At 46.3% G+C, this 18,061-nt stretch overlaps 1 protein-coding gene across 1 annotated transcript in view; it reads left to right on the plus strand.

The window, feature by feature from the left end:
• The window catches only part of Pcca (propionyl-CoA carboxylase subunit alpha), a 273,582-nt gene extending 256,164 nt beyond the window's left edge, over window positions 1-17,418 (plus strand). Inside the window, exons 22-24 of the mRNA XM_041674725.1 lie at window positions 5,313-5,453; window positions 15,245-15,322; window positions 17,083-17,418. Of these exons, the coding sequence (XP_041530659.1) occupies window positions 5,313-5,453; window positions 15,245-15,322; window positions 17,083-17,151 (288 nt within the window). The 3' untranslated portion in view covers window positions 17,152-17,418. The remainder of the gene's footprint in view (window positions 1-5,312; window positions 5,454-15,244; window positions 15,323-17,082) is intronic.
• Window positions 17,419-18,061: the final 643 nt, after the last annotated feature.

The following is an 18,061-nucleotide window of genomic DNA, read 5'->3' on the forward strand; positions in this document are numbered from 1 at the left end:
ATGGACTTCCCAAGGGCATGTTTAGCTGTGGCTCTCCCGCGGCTTGACTCTTGTTCAGCGTTTGGTTTCTGTATTTGTGCTTCCCAGACCTAGCAAGAGCTGTTTCCGGACCAATGAGAGCAGGACAATCAAACAAGGAAGAACATTCGAAGACAGAAGACTGGTGCTCTTAGACCAGCAGTGCTTTTATTTATTTGTTTTGCTAGTTTGAGAATAGGTATAAAAAGTATCTCCTTTGCAATTCTTCCCTATGATGTGGAATTGACCAGGGATGGCCAGGTGCTGGGGTTCTAGCTGTATTCTAATGGCCGTGTCACTGGCAGACTGCGTTCTGCTCGGTTCATAGATGTCCGTGTAATTAGCCTGGCAGATCTAAGCCACTGTAGATTCTTTGAGGAGAATTTCAGGACTTCATAAAACTTGAGTTTTGCCTTGTGGATGGGCCAGAAACATATTCATCGGGTAATTTAGAAGGGTGGCTCCTTAGCCCACAAGTCAGTCCAAGTAAGGTGTTCTGTCTGTTTGAAAGCACACATTTCAATATTTTAAAGTATGTTTTAAGATTAATTTAACCTACCTGCTATTTGACAAGCAGAACTTTTAAAAGAAAATTGTGTTTGTAAAAAGAAAAGTTTGGTTTTTTTTCCCCCTTCTTCCCCACTGCTGTACTTGAAGGATTCCTGCTCAGGGGCAGAAAACAGAGGTTTCAAAGGAGCCTTGTCTCCATATGTTTTCCTCGATAATCCCTTATCCTCCATCTTCAGCTCTCATTCCTTTGCTTTCTTGCCTGTGGCTACATTTCTATCTCTGCATCAATTAGCACAGTGATTTATACAACAAGCAAGCAGTTTAGAGGTAATGGTACACAATTAACATCTCATTCCACCATAAAGGGTATGCTAAACACCCCAGTCATTGCTTTCTCTGCCTGGAACTGAAATAAGTGTTTGTCCTAATTCATAAGCTATCTGATGTGAAGTGGGCCCCGCTTTGTACTGGACCACACCATTAATCTAATTATAGACGGCTGCAGACGAAGTGCTGCCGGGCTGGGAGACGGAGGAAAATAGCCTTCTGTCATTTAGCGTGACTCTGTGACGCAGGATCACACTTTACAGGGTGATGCCGCAGAATGGAAATCTCATCATATTGCTGCCTGTTGCATCTTCTCTAATTGCTGCAGCGTTGTGAATACAACCGGGCTCTGATATAAATAGAGCTGTAGCTGTGCTGTCATGTGGGTTGTAGGAGAAAGTCCTCCGAGTGCTGTTGGATTAAATGATGCGTCCTGATTGACAGCTACCTTGAGACTGCACTGATGGAGTTGTCACAGCATTATGCTAACGGGCCCAGCCACCACTGCAGCTGCACCAGGCTGGGCGGAGGCCGGGGCTGGCCTGGCACTGGCCTGATCTGTAACTGCAGTCTGCTCCTTCTGCCTTTGTTACTGGGTTGAACCTTTAAGAGTTTTCCAGAGATTTCTTTTTCAAAGGATCAGCTAATGGGCTCTATGTTCAAGTGGAGAAGAGGGTACAGTCCATGGTTTGGAACCTTGCTTTTCCCTCTTGTTAACTGGGACATACTGGTGACTTCTAATTTCACTCTGTGGCTTATGGCTCCGCTCCTTCCTGATGAACTGGAGTTTTGAAAAGACACTCCTCCTTTCTGTCACTTCTAAAACATTAATGATGATTTTTCCCCTAGCTGAGTTAGGGAAGGAGGTCTTTAGTGAACAGTGAGCCTGTCAGCGCACACTAGGCCGATGAAGATGTGGTTTCAGGATAGAGACTGAGGTGTGGGGTCAGGGAGTATGAAGCTCTGAACAGGAATACAGCCTTTGAAGAAAACGTACCTGCCACCACACTTGGGAGCATGGCAGAGCATGTACAGTTTTTGGCCAATGCTTCATAACTTTGAGGCTTCCAGATAACTCAGAAAATCTGGGTTTTTGGCCCTTGATTCCACGGTAACTGAGATGGCCAACAGCTGACACGAGAAGAAATGAGATCAACGGTGCAAGCAGAGCTTAATTGGCATTGGCAGAAAAGGAGTTAGAAAGGGGAATTGGAGCCGAGCCCTCCTTCGGGAGAAATCCCACAAGCTCTGGAAGTGCAGCTTGAAGGGCATGTAAAGCAGACTGGACTTTACCTTGTGAAGGGTCATACCTTGGATCCCACCAACACCGTGGGATTTGGCTTGTAAACTCATCCATGTACCTAGAGGCCTTGGAAAGACATTCACGACTTTAAACTCCACAAACACGGCTGGTCAGGTTGGAGCTGATCATATGGAGTCCTCCTGTCCAGCGGTGCTGTACTGAGGTGCTCTCCCACAGGACGCAGTGGCCAGATGAGCACATCCTTCTGGAAAACCACGCCTGTGCCCACTCCCGTGCCCTCTCCATTCTCCCACAGCCCTGTCTTTTGTCTTCTTGCTGGGTTCCATGTTGGTCCCATCGCCTGCAGTCTTCTTACTGTGCTTTTGCGTTTTTCTATTGATTCTTTTTTCTTTTAAACTTTTGGATGGCATTTCCCTGTTGGGCATGGTGTTCTATTATAGACACAATGAAATGGATGTGTTTGGCAACTTGGCTAGGGGTGGTTTTACATAATTGGATTAAACCCCTTCCTTCGTTGTCATACACGGGTATGGAAGCCCATCTAGACAGCACCTGTTCTCTAACTCACCTGGTGAGGCGTTTTCAAAACTGTACATTAGTATGACGGTGGTTTAGAGACAGTCTCCTAAAGCCAGCAGAGGGAAGGAGGCCAGACCTGACCAACCTCCTCCGCAGACCCTTCTCGTTGTTCCCTGGCTCTTCTTGACCCACACAGGATGAAAACCTGCCATTTTCCGTAACCAGACTCTGTCAGCAGCTAGCCTCGGAAACATCAACAGTGTGCTTTGCTTGCACGCACACATGCGCGCACACACCTCAACTCTACACAGACATATTGCAGTCTCTGGAAACACTTAAGCGTCCGTCATATCCACGTGTCCCCCAAAGAAACGGTTCAGAAGATCTGCTCTGAAGGCCTAGTGCGACTCTGCAGGTCTCCTTTTCTGTAGAAGGTTCTAGAAGGAAAGCATCTGCCGTTGTGACCAGGATGCCCACTTGGATGGGCCCATGTGTAGCACCCATTCGGCCTGTTCAGACTTCAGCTCCATGCACAACTGCGGGGCAGACAAGAGGCTGTTTTAAGATGGTCTGTGATGCTCAGGATAACATCAAAGGCATGCGCGCTTAAGAGGAGCAGCTTTCCCTCCTCTTTCTAAGTCAGCTGTGTTCAACAAGACTCTCCTGAGGCATTCCCTCCTTGTTATTTCTCACTGTGATTACAATAGTCATTTATCCCCAAACAGATTGAAGAACAATAAACAAATACAAAAGAGAAAGGAACATCTCATCAATAACAAAGGCTGTGCCTGAAGCCCCGACTCTTGGGCTCTTTTACATCTCTTTCCAAGCAAAGCAGGGGCCCTACAGAGAAAGGAATTCAGGAGATAGGAAAGTTATAAAAATAGTAAGGGACCCAGTTTTGTCAGGACCCGGGCCTTTCTGAGAAATGCCGCAGAGGAGAATCTTAGCACTTTGTTTGCAAGGCGGCTTACTTGTGATAGCTGATTTATTAGATTGTAAGCCTATATATACTGTGGTGAAAAGCTGTTAAATTGTATTCTTAGTATATACTTTTCCTAAATTCAAGGATCACATTTTGAAGTCAGATTATAAAGAAAAAGAGGGGGTGTTACATTGAAAACTAACCCCTGAGGTGGAATGCCAGCTGGTTACAGAGCAGTGCCACCCTCGGTGATGCCAGTTAGAAAGGGAACCTGCCCGGTGCCTTGTGTGCCTCTAGTGGTGCTGGATTTTCTTTTCCAAGGCAGATAGAGCACAGATACTAAAACTGTGCAATTTGGCCCAATTATGTCCCCCTCCCCAAGGATTTAATGAGACACTTGGAAGTACAATTCCTGGGTGATAAGTAGTTCCTCTGCCCAGAATGTTTGTCAGACTGACAGCAGCCTGCTCTTTCCTTTGCCACTTATGACTCAGATGAATTTTAATAGGAGCAAAAAGCTTTTATTTGTGCTGTAATTTCACTTAAGAATCATATCCTTCAGAAACTGGCAGACACTTCTATGTCTTGATTGCAAAACACACATTCAGGAGTAAAGAAACATGCAGAAGATGTTATTATTCAACCTGTCATAGTGTCGCAAATCTGCTTGGAACCTAGGCCATCAAAGCTCTTCTGTGGGGCCTCCCCCCACCTGCTTTAAATAGGCCCTGCAAAGAGCCACTCGGAGATTGCCACTGTCCCCATGCAGAATCAAAGTGGGAAGCAGACTCTGCCGCAGCCTCCCTGCTAGCACGATGCCCACAGGAGGCTCTGAGTTACAGCAGCTTTCCTCCAACAAAATGGAGCTGCCCAGTGGGCGCTGCTTCTGTCTTACCCAGAGACCAAATCTGGTGGGAACCAGAAACCTGGCACTGTCTCCAATTCCCCACCTCAAAGCATTTCTTTTTCCAAGCAAATTTTGGTTCATATATTTATCCACGTTGATCTGGGATGTTTCCTGTTCAGCAGGAGCTGTCTTTATTAGAAGTGTTATGATTGCCTGGACTCACTGGGCCACCACCTTTGTGAGCCATCTACATAAAGATTCTACGAGAACTGCTGCGCATGGCATTTTCTGTTTTAAAAATCTCGATAGCATCGAGTCTCAGCCCAGAAGATGTTCTCCTATCTTTCCTTTCTCCTGTCTTATCAGAAAAGGCTACATGATAATGTGCCCAAAAAAAAAAAACCATTTTTGATGTAAACATTTTATGTCACTGAGAATTGTTTGAATGTGAGACTCTCCCCCCTCAACCCCCCAAATGAAGACCAAAGCCTTTGTCTCATTTTATTGATGTACCAGTGTAGCTGCTCCCGAGGCTGGGGAGGTTTGTGACAGCAATCTGCTGCCATCTACTGGTTCCCACAGTGTCAATGCCTTTATCTCGGAAGCAGTGGACTCCCGGGATTTGACCTCCTCTGCTTTGCAAGCCCGTAGAGTGTCCTCTAGCAAAGTTCTTGCTGTTTTCTTTATAAAGTTCTAAGATGGTGTTCTTAAAGATCCACGATGCTTTTTTATATATAATTAATTAAGAAGTAGTTTCCTTTTTAAAAAACCTGGCTCAATATGTTCCAGAGATAAATGATTTGAATGTAGGGTTTTAGACTATGACTGTAATTTTAAAGACAAAGTGCTGTTTTAGAGGATAAGCTCATCATGTAACTTCCTTTATGCTTTTTTCTTTCAAGTACAATGTGCACATTTTAACCAAACTTGCAGCAGAACTGAACAAATTTATGCTTGAGAAGGTAACCGAGGACACAAGCAGCATTCTGCGCTCCCCAATGCCTGGAGTGGTGGTGGCCATTTCTGTCAAGCCTGGAGACACGGTAAGACATGCTGGGCTCAGATGTCCCCTCTGTAGCCTCTCCCAAGCCATGGGACGCCATGGACAGTAGGTTGTGTCCTCACGTCTGAGTTGTGTTGGTGGCAGTACCTCTGAGCACCTCCTCCCAAGTCGTGTGGGAGTGGAATAGAAATGAGGGCAGACATTCTTTCTCCAGGTCGGGGTTACAGATGCATTTCATTTCAAATTGCTACTCCTTCCCCGGCCCTCTCTGGATTGGAAGGTCCATGAGGAACTCATCTGCTCGGCCTCATCACTTGCTGTGAACAAATGTGCAGGATACATCATTTTCTTAAAAATCAGCAGCTTAGCAGCAAAAGTGAACAATGACTTAAGATGTACCTGGGAGATTTCAAGAGGCTCTTAAGTACTTGTGCTTTTACTTCTGTGCAGCAAAATGGCAGCCAAACGTGTAGACTTTCACGGGCTGTATGCTAATTCTACTTTGTATCTGAGTGAAGCCATTGGAATTTACTTAATTTTCTGTAGTGATCATGTTAAGGTGGCACCTGATTTCTTTATTCATACAGATAAAGTATCATGTTAATATTGAGAAAACCCCATGGAGTTGACATTGGCTTCTAGAAAAATAGAGTAAAAGCAATCAAGTTTGGTTGTATTAAATGATTAGTTCCCAAATTGACATGGATCTGGGAAACTGACTTAAGGACGGCTCTCCCTGGTGACGTAGGAGAGACAGCAGGGTTTTGTTGAACACAAAGGGCCAGGCAGCCCTGAGCTGCTGCACTCATTCGAAGGCCTGGATGTTCCCACAAGAGCAGCCAAGAAGACTCCTGATATCAGTGTCAGGCCTAGGAGAGGCGGAAAAGCTAGAGACTGATGGATGAGTTCTGGGGGCGTTTCCTCATTTTCCTGCAGGGTTGGGGTTGAAGCAGGCTCTTCTTTGGTCTTGGCATTAACAATCACAAACTTTCACACCGCATTATCAGAGTAGCCAGTGAAATCTTCTCCGTGTCGAAATGTGGAGGTTAGTGAACTGTGAAGGTTTTTTTGGTTCCCTCTGCCCTGCAGGGTTTTCTTTCTTTCTTGTTTGTTTTTGTTTTTCTGGAAGCTACCCAGTCTATATACTGCCAGCCTGAGCTTGCCAATCTTAATTGTGTGGCTTTAATTAGAAAATCACATTTGTGCTCCTCCACCCTCATAAGAAGTGTATACCTTCAGTCCGAGGTTTCTGACACCTGAATCCAAGATGGGCAGAGAGGAGGAGGGCTCAGCTCTGGCCTTGGAGGCTGCCATCCTGGCCTCCTGCATTTGCCCACCGTGACTGCTTAGCTGGCAGTAAGTAGAGCGATTCCAAGCCAGGCAGCGCAAGTTCAGACTTCTTGCCTTCTCACCAATATGGTTGTTCTCCTGGCATGACTTTCCACTCTGTGGTCAGCACGTTGGGAAAGCCAGGCAATCAGCAAGATGGAACAGTCTGAAGCTAGTCTTGCTTCACAGGGAGCTATCAGATTAAAAGTACCTGCTGCCCGTTCAGTGTGGATATTGATGAGTGACTGCAGAATGTTTCTGCAGAGACCAGGGCCTGCTGTATGGGCTCTTGAAGCTGCAATTCCTGGGCTTCACCTTCTTTACAAATGCTGTGTCTGTGTGTACCTGGCTGGCCAGGTGTAACATACAAACCTTTTTAATCCCTTTCTTTGGCTCATAGTCTGTGTAATAAAGCAGGAGTTGCTTTTTTTGTGAATAGTCCTGAACCATAAGCTCATAGTCTGTGTAATAAAGCAGGAGTTGCTTTTTTTGTGAATAGAGTCCTGAACCATAAATCCTGAAGCTCAATACAGGGTGAAGAGTATGCCATCCCCTCCCAGAACCTCTGGTTGAGCCTTGTAGTTACAACGCAAGGACCTCACCTTGGACTCAAGGTAGAAAATTTAGTGAAGCTGCTTTTAAAAGAAATGCTTGTAACCTCAGTTTTGCAGTGAAAATAACTAAGGGCGGGGTAAGCAGTTAAGCAGGGAAGCTCCAGTTTACCAGTGACGAGAAGATGGAAACCGATTATTTCTGGTGCTTTCAGGGAACACGGCTAAGGTTAGGCAAACATTCTTGTTTTGTTTTGCATTTTTATTAAGTTTACTGACCTTTTGATAAGATTTTGTAACAGATTGGTGGGTTTCTCTTGCCGAGGTGACACATAAAATTCTAAGTAACAAATCTCAGCTAGTTTTTGAAAACTAAACAATTTGAAGAGTATTTTAAAACCTGAAAGAGAAGGATTTGGGTAATTGTATAGAAGAGATAAACACTCTAGGAAAGTTTGAGAACTGCTTCATTTGAATTACTTCCCTTGTCCTAAACACTGGAGTTGAATTTTATTCAAAATATTCCCTTAGGATCCACATAGCAAGAATTCCTAATGCTTCGATCTATTTAACGTTAGACGTAGCAGCCACACAGATAGTAGAGTGGAGCCTTTAGTGCGTAGAAGGGATGTTAGTGGACAGTAAGTCGCAAACAAATCATAACTTTAATTCAGAAGACAACTGAGAGAAGGGCCTGTTTGCCTTTCAGAAAGATTTTTACAGTGACCTTCAAATGCCCCCTTTCCACTGATAAGATTTTTATCCATATGATTATACACTTCCAATACTTCCTTTACGAAATGGTATTATTACTTGATTTTTAAAAAACTTTTATATTTAACAAAAATATTTAAAGTAAGTTCCTTGAGCATGTTGGTGCTGTACATGTCTGGGCTAAGTTTGCTACATTTGTTGCAAGAATTTTTTCCCTTTGTCTTTCAAGAATAAAATAAAGTTCTTATGAGTGTATTTGTTTTGTTAGCCTTTTGAAATTAGACCAAAAAAAAAAAAAAGCTAACAAAAGAGCCATCCCAAGATAAGATTTTTTTAAACATTGCTTTTAATTAAGATTTTTCCAAGCTATATTCAGATTCAGCACCCACCTAAAGTTTGCATCAGAAAGAATTCCCCTCACTGCATCAGAAAATTAGGAAAACAAAACCTAGAAGACAGTCTTACATCTCTGTCTTAGAAGTTTGCAGCATCAAGAGATAAAACTGTGCCGGAAGTGCCCATTTCTGCTTTCTTGCCCCCCAAGCCTGTTCACGTTTGCAAGTCAGCTCCAAGATGAGGCCCCTGCACACGGTCCTAGACTGACATTGAGCAGAAAGGCGGGTGGGGTTCGGGACTGTTGCTTTCTTGGATAATGACTTGGGCAGAAAATGAAAGCAGAAATGATGTCACCCAGTTCCACCAGTGTTTTCTTCCTTCTATGAGCTTCTCTGGGGAAAGCTCCTGGCAGGGGCGCGACCACGGACACAGGTGCCCCCCTGCAGACCTTCCTGTTGTGTCCAGAGCTCATGCAGTTGAGCCTGTAGCTAATCCTGGAAAGGAGCGCATGAACTTGGCAAGAGACTTCATTTTCGCTGCTCAGAGAACCAGCATTTAGTCATTCTAGATGAGGATGGTTAGGTTGGGCCTCTGGATACCTGTGTGTCTGGCATTGCACACGGGTGCCTCTTGCAGCCCAGCATTCATTACTGCCTTTCTCTGGCAGATGAGCCAGGCATGCCCTGATTTACAATCAGAAAATGATGGCAATAATTAATTTACATATTTTATAGCAGTAACTGTTTAAGCAATTTGAGGAGAAGCCAGTTTTGCACCCAAACTGCAGACTGTATTCCCCAGCACACGCACGGAATCACACACACAGGAACACTTTTAAGCCTCTAAATCATGAAGCAAACAGAAAGTTAGGAGAATCATCTCCCAAGCATCCTGTGCTTTCTGCTCACCTTAGCTGCATTTACTTCAGATTTTACTAGCAATAAAATGTGCACACCATGGAGTTGCCCCGTGACCCCTCTCCAATCCAACTCCTGCCCCATCTTCCTCAGCTTGGCCTTTCAATCATTTTTCCACATAATAGTTCTTTTGAAATGTTCAGGGATAGTTTTTGTTGTGGCTAACATTCAGATCTTTTTATTTTTTATAGTTTAAGGTAATGCGAATTATCAGCATCAGATAAAAATGTTTTGATGGTCAGTCCGATTAAAAGTCTTGTGCAGGCTTGGCAATGGGTTTGTTTTTCAAGGAATGGGGAGGGAGAGTGCCTGTTACCTTTGTAGTGTTCTTAAGGATGACCATTCTCAACCTTAACTAGGAGTCAACACACCTTTTTTCATATGAACACACACACACACACACGCACACACATACACATACACACACACACACACAGAAAGAAAAGTCAGCATATATCAGAATCCTTTACAACAACCCACTGAATTCACAGGGGTAGCAGATCAGATGGCCTCTTGCAGGGTTGTAAAACATGCCAGTTTCAACTTTTTCTCTTTGTAACTACAGGCGTTGGCTGTCAGTATGAGCTAAGTTAGAGGGCAGTAGGGAGTCATGTTTTTCTTCATTTTAAAGAATTTTTACAAAACCTGGACTTCATTTACATTGGCCACAATCTGGATTCCTTCCTGAGCACCCCCTCCCCCGCCCCACACTCCCACTGCACAGTTCTCAGGGGTCTGAGGGCAAAGCCGGGGGCAACGCCATGCAGACACCACAGGCTTGAGTCCCAGCGCCCTCAGGCATGCTGAACATGTGGTCTCTTCCTGTCCTTTCCCCTTCTTATTGAGAGAGCCGGGTAGGAGCCTCCAGATGAGGGTCAGCAATTCTGTCCACTGCCTGTTCTCTTTGTAATATGAGTCAGTCCTGTCCTTGCTCAGATAGGGCAATCTCCTGGGGTCCCATCTCCCTGTCTTTCCACGAGGCAAGCATTCTTCCTCCTGGAAAGATCAGGTCCTAGTTAGCAGCCCACGTTCGTAGCTCAGAAAAAGGAAGTTGGAACAATCAGATTCTAGGCACCTTTCAGTGAATCCAGGCTGCCTCTTCAGATCCCAGGGACTTAATGGATTACACACCTGTGTTCTGTGGTAAGCCTTCCAATGTGGAATGGAGGGTTTTCACTTGTTTGGTACAGTCAGGAGGGTGGATGTGGATCCCTAGTTTTCGGGGGACCAGTACAGCAGAAGGGGAGACTGCAGTGGGCCCATAAGCCCTCAGAGCCTTCTGTCTCACTTGGCAGAAAAACACAGAACACAGAACAACAAAAGAAGGCTCTTTTTCCATAAAGGTTCACCCCTCCCATCCCCCATGCCTCTTCCCCAAAAGGGGCCTGAGTTTTTCAGCTGCGCACCGCTTTGGTGCTCACTCTTGCAGGGAAACAGTTGCTGTCTGAACAGGCAGGAAACAGTTTTCTTTTAATTGCCGGAATCATTCGGAAGTGCTTCATGCCCTGCTTCTATACAGCAGATGCTGCGCGTTAATTGGCCTGCGTACAAGTGACCTGGGGTTCCTTGCAGCGGGCCCAATTTTAGGCAGAGGGTTTAAATAGCTTATTTATTATTTTGTATAATCTGCCGTGCATTATGTGCTCCTGCATGTGTCGTGTTTCATGGTCTGCAGTTTCTAATGTCATGCGGGCTTCAAAACCCGTGTTTCTCTGGTAATGTACTAGCAGCAGGTAAGCTCAAAATACCATCCATCAGGAGCTAATTTTTTATCCAGATACTCCAATGACTGATGAACCTGTCTTTTGTATGAATGTTTAGCACAGTAGAAAGCCATATGCCACTGGCACAGTTTCCTCTGCATTCTTTACAGTTGCTAGAGAGTGGGCTTCTGGGGGGGGGGGGGGGGGACAAACTCGACGCCATTTGCATCCTCCGGCCTGCATTTTAAGCAATAGCACTTTTAACACAGCCTTGGGTTTGGATGACAAAAGAGGGTAGGGGCCATCTTAAAGGAAACTCGACTCCCGTAATGATTTTCTCCCTCCGAATATGACTGTGCACCCTTAATAGGGAACCTTGTTTTGTTCCTCCCCGGCTGTTGCAGACAGACCTCAGCCCATTAGAAGGGCCTCCCTTGTGTGGGAAGACCACAGCTGTCACTGCAAAGCCCATCCAGCCACTGTATCACCCCCATTTTGTGGCTCTGAAGGATGAAATTGAGAAATGGAGCACTGTGCAGTCATCCTTTACGTCTCCAATTTTAGGCCTCTGCCATCATTTTCATGCCTTTATTCCAAATCAAATAACATTAGGGCTCCAGCACCTTCTGATGAATGTCTGTTCTCAAGCACAGCTTTCGAGGCTCCACTTTGAGGGGCTTCCTTTTATGTTTGGCAGAGATCCCTCTTTCTCATCCCCACCCTGTACTTTCTTTGAGCTTTCTTAGGGGTGATGGCAGTCTGCAGATCGAATGATACATGGCCATGCAGGTCCCAGTCAGAGAGTGTTTTCTGAGAGGGGCCATGTGCTGGAGAAGGTTCTGTATCTTTTAATCTTTGTGAAAGGAGTGAAGGGTCTTGGTAGAAGGAGATTGGGGGCTTTAATCAGAACCAAGATGTGGCTTAAATCATTAGCACAACAAAGCATACTATAAGCTTCAAGATAAAAGTCCCCTGGGAAAGGAGTCCTCTGAAAATAAATGGAACTTGATAGATTTCCATATCATTTATAACTTCCCTTAATTACACTTGGAAGACTTGCCAGTAAAACTGGAAAATTGGCAGCCTCTCTCCATTAGAGTCATTTTGCCGACCATGGCAAGCAGCTGGCTTCGCTGGATTTTATTTCCCATCACTCACAATTAATCATCAGCTGGAGATGTCTGAAACTCTTCAGCACGGAGCGATGCTGGGTGACATTCAGGCCCCTAAACATGTGAAAATCTGCTGAGTAAATGGGCTGAGCTCTCTCACAAGCCCACTCGTTTGGGGCAAGCCTAGCTCCCACTTAATGAGGGCTGCTCTAATAATCTGATTCGAATGTGAACCTTGACCCTGTGTCAGAGGAGAGGATGCAATAAGCCGGATGAAAGACATGGAATTCAGGTCTCCAAACTTTGCACCAATTAGACAGCAGAAAAGTACATCAGGCCGACTGCATTCATCGGGAGGACTTGCGAGGCTTGTGACCATTTAGTAAGCCCCACTCTGGATACACCTGTCACAATCACTAAGTCTTTACCGGATGATTCACAGAGTGTTACAGAAGTGTGTGTGCAGCCATGCTGCAGGGCTAGCCCGGCTGCAGTCCTGTGATGAGGACTGCCCAGCTTGGCCTGCAAGTGGTCCAGAAGTTGCTGCAGTGGATGTGTGCTACATGTGGTGTGGTCAGCACAGGCAGGGAGGCTTCCTCTCGGTGGGAACTGGAGCCCGGCTGGGAGCAGTGATAGTCACAGCCTGGACACTACATGTGCTTGTACTCAGTGATTTCCAAGGGATGAAATAAGTTGAATTAGACCAAGTTTGTCTGCATAGCTTTTGCATGCATGTGTATAGCATGATCCAGTTGGACCAAACGTGTCACGGTTTTGTAAGGCACCAAGGGACATTTTCCTACAGCTGCCTCTAAACATGGCTGAAAGGACAAAAAGCAAGCTAGAGGCTGAAGACATGGGTTTCTGCTCATAGCTAAATGATGCCGGGAGAAGCAGTGAGAGGAAGTACATGGGGTGAGGACCCAGGTCTGAGTTGCTGCTGGACTGCGTAAGGCAACAGGCAGGCTCCCTTCCTTCTCATCACATTACCAGCTCTGCAGCCGGGGTGGGCTGGGGGAACCACATCAGCTTTGAGACTTTTCATTCTGATCACATTAACAGTTTGGGACCTAGTCTTGTGGTGGTGGCAAGGCATCCTGAACTGGCCCCCAGGCTCTAGCCTGATCTGGTGGGGAGGGAGCTGTGGCCTGGTGAAGCTGTCCCTTAGTGTTCTCTGTGGGTATTCCTGGCCCCTGACCATGACCACTGGAGACCTCCAGGCTTCTGTAAGAAGACTGTAAGGACAGTGTGTGTGTGTGTGTGTGTGTGTGTGCGCACATGCTGAGGAAGGGTCAGGGCACTGCTTCTGTCTGGCCAGCAGACCTGGAGCAGTGTGACAAGAGGAAATGAGCAATGACAGGTAACACAGATGCTGGCGGAGCAGAGTGAGGAAGTCCATCCATGAGGAAGCTGATGGGCTGGGTGAGGAGACTAAGCCAACCCTGGGCTCCACTGCTCACAGAGGAAGCCAGGGCAGGTGGGTAGTGGAAGGTTACCACGTAAATACCCATGGTAAAGACTTGTCCATCTGACAGGAAACAGTGAACAGAGCCTAGAGGTAGAGATTCAGTTCCCAATTTTTGGACAGAATTTCAAGGTGTCCTAAGGAGCCATCTGTGCTGTCACCTGCAGGCCAGGGTCAGGGACATTTCAGCCTGGCTGCTGGATAAGCTCTCAGCTCTGTTGCTGTGTGGCTCGGTGACAGCTGCCCTTCGCCTGACTTTCTTGACCTCCTACCCGCCTTTGAGGAGAGAAATGGCTCCAACAAGATGGTATGAAGGAATCACTGTTGTGACACCTCCGGCCGGGGTATCTGCGTCATCTTGGCGCTGCCTTCTCCTGTCCCCCACATTTTGAAGAACAGCCCTGTGTAGGTGCTCCTTCTCTGTGCCTGCACTGCAGATGCCAGGTGAAATGAATCAAAAGCGGCAGTGAGCGCTGTGCTAAGCCTGCCTGTCAGCAGTGCCTCTCCTCCGTGCCAGCACCAAAGTCTTGGCATCTCCTTTCTTCCTATATTCCCGTGCCAGAAAAACACAGCCCACCACCTGAACAGCAGAGGAAAGAACGCACAGGGCTTCAGTGCTCACACTGCCAGCAAGACAGCTTGTGCCACACAGGGAGCCAGGAGGGGACTTGGAGATCAATTGGGAATGGCAGGAAAGAACATTCTCCAGGTCCTTCTGCGGCATTGGCCAGCACAGCCACAGTACTGTGGCTGTCCAGGAGCCCCAGCCAGCATACCCAGAGGCACTCTGTGGCGCCTTCAGCCTACTTCATAGAGCAAGAGACCCTTCTCCACCAGGCAGAGAAGGAACTCCTGACCCAGATCCTTGGTGCTTGATCATTAAGGCCAGAGAAAAGGGAGTCAGTAACGTGGCTTTTAGTCACAGCTGACTCCTGTGGGTATGTGCCTGCTCAGTCTGGATCTCCCTCATAGGCACTAGAAAGCCAAGCATCACAACACGGGCTTGAACAAGCACCTGCGGCACACTCAGGCCTTCTCGCAAGGACTGGGTGTAGCTGGAGAAGCCACCTCCATGTTAGTACTTGCACATCTTGTAGGTGGACAGCAGTTTGTTGGCCCTTATGCTAGGTTGTTATCTTCAGCTCCCTGCATAGAGGCAAGCATGCACCTTTTGGTAAGAGACTACTGAATTTTGATTTCCATGTGGTACGGGTCATTGCTGTAAGGCAGACAAGTTGCTGGTGATGTTCATGCATAGCTGTGTAAGCATCAGTCAGCTGCAGAACTTTTTTTTGTCACCATGAAAAGAAAGCTTTACCCTTCTGTAGCCCTACTCCTCGTCCTGCAAACCCAGACAGGCACTAATGAGTCCCTTGGTCCTTAGGTATCTGCCTGCTGCAGACATGGCTGGGAGAGGGAAGCACTGGTTTTGTAGAATCTGTGGCAGACTCCTAGGGCCCTGGGGAAGGCCCCATAAGCTGCACCCATGTCTTCCTGTACGGACTTTTCTAAGGAGAACTTGACAACACACTGCGCGGCCTTTCTCTACTGTCTCCTCATGTACTACAGTGGGAGCCGTCAGAAGTTACTGGTGTTTCCATGAACCAACCAGCACATTTGATAAAGAATTGAATGGCTTCACTCTTGAATGTTACTACAAAATTACAATGTTCTTATAACACCTACTTTTAACCAATTTTCCAGGTAGCAGAAGGTCAGGAAATCTGTGTGATTGAAGCTATGAAAATGCAGAACAGTATGACAGCTGGGAAGATGGGCAAGGTATGTTCCCAAGCTCCTACTGGTCTGCTCTAGCGGTGACGGATGCGCCTCCACCTGAGAGACACGGGCGAGGCCATCTCTGCTAGCTGGCCCTTTCCTGGGGAGGACACCTGGGCAGGACTCGGGAGCTCCGCTCTTGTCAGTGTGTCCCTGCCTCCTGGAGAGGCAGGAAGGGGGTCTATGTGTTACGTTCAGGCAGTCAAAGCACAATTGTTCTCCACATTAATGTCTTTCAGATGAAGGGGATTTTAATTTTTAATGTTTACATCTGTCTCGGAGGCAGTCAGTTATCTGAGACTTAGGTGACACAGCAAGAAATGGTTTTACAGATTACAAAAATTAATGTAACTCAAGATAATTTCCCCTTGAAGGGAACAATTCAGTTGTAGATGGAGGAGCTGAAGCCCCATGTACACACGACAGGCGAGAGAGGTGTCAGCACTGGAATAGTTAAGAGCCGAACTTGAAGGAAACAGGAAAGTCCTGAAGAAAGCAGTGGTTTTGCTGTCCTTCCTGTGACTGGAGAGATGCGGTCATTCAGAAGAGCCGCTTTCCCAAAGGGCGCTTGGGTTTGGAAGAATCTACATCGAGTCAGAGGCTTGCAACACTTTGGGACACTGGGTTCAGAGAGAGATGCCAGTTACCACCAGGTCTGCGTCACTCAGCTCCTGTCTGTCTGGTGGTCTGTTATACCAGAAGGCAATGAGATGGACTCTCAGAAGAAGGCCTACAATTATTCTACCTGCTCCCCAGGGGAATAACAAGGCCTCCTGCAGGTTAAGAGAGCCACACAGTGTCTATAGGCTTAGACGTGTACAAAGGATCTGCAGGTCTAACGATCCTTTCTAAACTGAGCGTGGTGGCAGTTAAATCATAAGCTCCCCAAAATATCATTTTTCCTCTGAGAAAAGATTTAGGGTGCAAATAGAGCCACTATGTGAATCTACTACTACAGCCTAATCAATGTGCCATCATTAAACAATCACCATCCGTTTCATCCAGAAAGATCTGCCCAGTGAGGCCTTTGAGTATTTACACTCTGGGCTGCTCAAGTTTCAGAGAAGAGCCTGTCTCTTCTGCTCACGGTGGAGGGACAGGGCACAGGCCTGTGCGGCAGCCTGGATAATTCCTGGCATTTTTACTTGCTTAATCCCCAATATGGCCAGTCAGGTCAAAGCCACTTTTAGTTTATGGCTTAAGCAACCATTTCCAAGGAGGGAAATGAGGACCTCTTATGCACTCCAGTCTTCTGCCTACACAAATCGAGAGAAGCAAGGCAGAATTTTATGTTCAGCAGAAATCAGAAGAATGAAACATAATTCCACATTCTATGCCACTCAACTGAAGTGGGGTACTGAATTATTTCTTTCAAAAGCAGGGAAACGGTCAGGCTAAGAGATCTCTCCTTTTAATTCGTACCTGTTTGGATTGTGGCGTAGTTGTTTTTACCATGACACCAAATACACACTCTAGTCTCAAAACCCTAGGATGAAGCTGGGATGGGAAGCGTCAGTCACCAGCATGGACATCTCAGGACTGAGGACGCTGTGGCCTGGTCCTCTCAGGATCACCTGGGCTGAGTGACAGGAGGAGGCGTGGAGCATAGGCTTCTGTAGGACACTCCCACACTCTGGTTCCCTTACACAGACACATGTAAGCAGGTGGTCTAAGTTGTGGGGCCTAAGGCCACTTATTTCTCAAAAGGAATTGGGATGACTGGCCCTCTTGTTCTCATTCTTCCTCAACCATTTTAATTCCAGGTGAAATCGGTGCATTGCAAAGCTGGAGACACAGTTGGTGAAGGAGATCTGCTTGTAGAGCTGGAATGAAGTATTTCTAGCCTTTCAGTCATCACAGCTCTAATTAGCATTTCTATTATTCTCTAACCCTCAATTTCTTCAAGCATTTGCAGGAGCTCTCCTGTGCAGCAGGTTCTACATATCGTATTTATTCCTCAGAAGAGGCAAAACTGACATTCTGCCAAAAATCACCAATGGAAATTTTTATTGATATAAATACTTGTACATATGATTTGTACTTCTGCTGAGATTTCCTAGTGTCAAAATTAAATCAATAAAACCAAGCACTTGTCTAAATATTAGTTTGCCCTTTTTTTCTGAATGAAGACAATATGCACAGAGGCGACAGGCTGTGCCAATTGACTGTACATACTAGCATTTCCTTATGATCCTTTAAAAGTTTATATAAATCCCAGTTCTGCTTCCAATTTTGTAATCTGATTACCTCCCTTCTTCCATCATTCAGGACGGATTTCTGGGGCTCATTACTCATGACTTCCTCAGACCAGGTAGCACAGATGAAGGGTCTGGATGCCCCCTTCTGTGTGGGTCCATGGATGACTGAAGAGCTGGATCACCATCTTGGGGTCTGTGGACTGACAGAGGGTGCTGCCTGCGGTGATCCAATGACAAGCATGCTATCTAGGTCCCTTTCCCTCTCTCCATGGCTAGGATGCCTCCCCTTTAATGTTGTGGGCCAGGCTGCTACCCATCTTTGCCTTTCTGTTTTGTGAAGCAAGTTTCCAATTAAGAAAAAGGGGCTAAAAATAACAGTTGTGTTTCTGTGCAGTTGTTGAAGAGCGAGTGAGCTCTTAGCGGAGTACCAGGGTGCTCAGCCAGCAGCTGCATTTCGTTCTGCAATTCTTGGAATCCGTTTTCTACTTCAGTAGGAGGCAGCAGCAGAATCGTGTGCTGACAGATTATCAGATGGAGGTGGAGG

The sequence above is a fragment of the Microtus oregoni genome, unplaced genomic scaffold (assembly GCF_018167655.1).
Source record: "Microtus oregoni isolate MIOR12 unplaced genomic scaffold, Mior012 000001F_ref0000356, whole genome shotgun sequence".
Taxonomy (NCBI): domain Eukaryota; kingdom Metazoa; phylum Chordata; class Mammalia; order Rodentia; family Cricetidae; genus Microtus; species Microtus oregoni.